This window comes from Ammodytes marinus (assembly GCF_949987685.1).
Source record: "Ammodytes marinus genome assembly, chromosome: 14".
In the NCBI taxonomy this organism is placed as follows: domain Eukaryota; kingdom Metazoa; phylum Chordata; class Actinopteri; order Uranoscopiformes; family Ammodytidae; genus Ammodytes; species Ammodytes marinus.
Window position 1 is genome coordinate 327,501 of NC_137218.1, and position 2,500 is coordinate 330,000.

Here is a 2,500-nt window from a genome sequence, read left to right on the forward strand (position 1 = left end):
TAACAGACTAACTTTAGAGAAGTTCCTCATATGCCACACTTCATACACACTGAACATTAGGCAGCAGGTAGTCTGGCATGACCACTTCCGCCAGCGTCTATTCGCTTGCGTCGAAAAGCTACGCAGCCCCCGGTTGCTGGCTTTCCCCTATTGTGATCCCCCTCAAATTCGGAAACAATTCGCTCAGTCAACCCGTGTGCTTATGTGCAGCGCTCTCTCTCTCTCTCACACACACACACACACACACACACACACACACACACACACACACACACACACACACACACACACACACACACACACACACACACACACACACAGGGTGTGAGAAGTCACATTACTGTAGACAGATATAAAGTGTGGCGATACTTCGGGATAATAATATTGGCGGCGGCGGTCCGGGATGCATCCTAGCTTAGCCTAGCTGTCCAACTTCATTGTACAACTACCCCCGGGCAGAAATACCCTCATAAACTCTGGAAAATGAAGCGTGGGGGTTTGAATTGAGCACCGGACCTTATAACCAGCTAGATTAAGATCCGCCGTTCCCTTTCTTTGGTGAATTAGGGACTATGCAGCGGTGTTTTAGCGACGGGGAAAGATTCCAACGGCTTCCACTATCACCTAGCAACTCTTACGGCTACTTGCTGCAGTTGGTGTAGCGCTCACAACGTCAAAACCCTGTTCTGCCTGTAAACAGACGGACTACGGCTCTGACTACAGCGATAGGAGGTGGTGACATAAGTTCTCGAATGCTAAAAATTCTACTCGACCGCCGTAGCCGTCCTCTCAACCGCCGATGATAATGTTACCAGAGATAACACTACGTGGGTGGCTAGTTAACTCCGGTTAAGTTATCCCGTGAGCTCCTCGGGGGCTAAAGTGTATGGTGTCTTGACATGCTGGTTAGAAAGCAACACACTATGTATATTCCTTTTGTCTTTAATAGTTTTTGTGTGGCGTTTGCGGGTTTAGCCATTTCTCTGACAGTCTCTGGACGTAAAGACGTTCCATCAAAATAAGTCCCCCCCCCGGCACTATTTTGCAGGACACCGCTGCTGCTTCCCGGGGTTAGCCCCGCCCTAGATGATTGTGATTGGTTTAAACAAATACAAACAGGCTAGCCCAGTTTCCCCGGTTTCCCCATCCGAATAGACGGCTCTAAACAGAGTGCTTCCAGACCCTACTACTTTGCTGTAGTTTGGTCTGGCTTTGCGAGACTAGGCAGCAGGTGACTCCATTACCCAGAAGTCTCTAGCCTTAGAACTACAGATCCCAGGGACTGTCTCCCTCTAGTGGCTGAGCCTAAACACAGCACATCTCCCCTTGACTGCAGCTCAGTTTAACACTCATTAAAGACAACAACAGATTAAGATTTATCTTCCAATGGAAGGTCAAGAGCAAAACCAAATAACAATGACATCACTAAACCAGATTGCTTTACGACTGTAAAGGGGTCAGTCCTCATGGATATGTTTTTATAATTGATTTAATTATATAATTGCTCGGGCAATGTTAACCACCAGGTGCTAGTTCTAGTTTAATCAACTATGTCTTAAAGGTGCAGTCAGAGATTCTGGAGAACAGTTTGTTATCAAAGTCAGTGATTATCTCCTCAGGTTCCCGCTACCTTTCTGTACTGTGTGTGTGCTGAACAAAATAAAACATTGTTAATACAGCCTAGGCTCTGTAAACAGGCATCTTGCTAGCTACAGAGGGCCCATCTGTTTTGCTCCCAGTTTACAGAGTCTAGGCTGTGTATTAACACCTGCATTTTTTCAGCACATAAACAGTACAGACAGGTAGTGGATCAGGAGGAGATATTCACTCAGTACAGACAGGTAGTGGATCATGAGGAGATATTCACACAGTACAGACAGGTAGTGGATCATGAGGAGATATTCACAGTACAGACAGGTAGTGGATCATGAGGAGATATTCACACAGTACAGACAGGTAGTGGATCATGAGGAGATATTCACTCAGTACAGACAGGTAGTGGATCATGAGGAGATATTCACTCAGTACAGACAGGTAGTGGATCATGAGGAGATATTCACTCAGTACAGACAGGTAGTGGATCATGAGGAGATATTCACTCAGTACAGACAGGTAGTGGATCATGAGGAGATATTCACTCAGTACAGACAGGTAGTGGATCATGAGGAGACAGACAGGTAGTGGATCATGAGGAGATATTCACACAGTACAGACAGGTAGTGGATCATGAGGAGATATTCACACAGTACAGACAGGTAGTGGATCATGAGGAGATATTCACTCAGTACAGACAGGTAGTGGATCATGAGGAGATATTCACTCAGTACAGACAGGTAGTGGATCATGAGGAGATATTCACTCAGTACAGACAGGTAGTGGATCATGAGGAGATATTCACCTATTTTGACAACAAGTGACTTTGACAAGAAGCGTTCTCCAGAATCACTGACTCTACCTTTAAACCCCCCCCCCCCCCCAGGTCCAGATGAATGGTTTGTCC

General features: G+C 46.1%; 2 protein-coding genes across 2 annotated transcripts in view; one reads left to right on the plus strand and one right to left on the minus strand.

Annotated features, from left to right (window-relative positions):
• LOC307260541 (uncharacterized protein) overlaps nt 1-2,500 on the minus strand; it is a gene marked incomplete at its 5' end in the record, with an annotated part of 198,439 nt that overhangs the window by 19,884 nt on the left and 176,055 nt on the right. The gene's annotated exons all lie outside the window — the stretch shown is intronic.
• The window catches only part of LOC307260267 (platelet-derived growth factor receptor beta-like), a 48,826-nt gene that overhangs the window by 8,416 nt on the left and 37,910 nt on the right, over nt 1-2,500 (plus strand). Inside the window, exon 6 of the mRNA XM_080040458.1 lies at nt 2,480-2,500. This exon is cut by the window's right edge and continues 240 nt beyond it. Coding sequence (XP_079896584.1) covers nt 2,480-2,500 — 21 coding nt within the window. The remainder of the gene's footprint in view (nt 1-2,479) is intronic.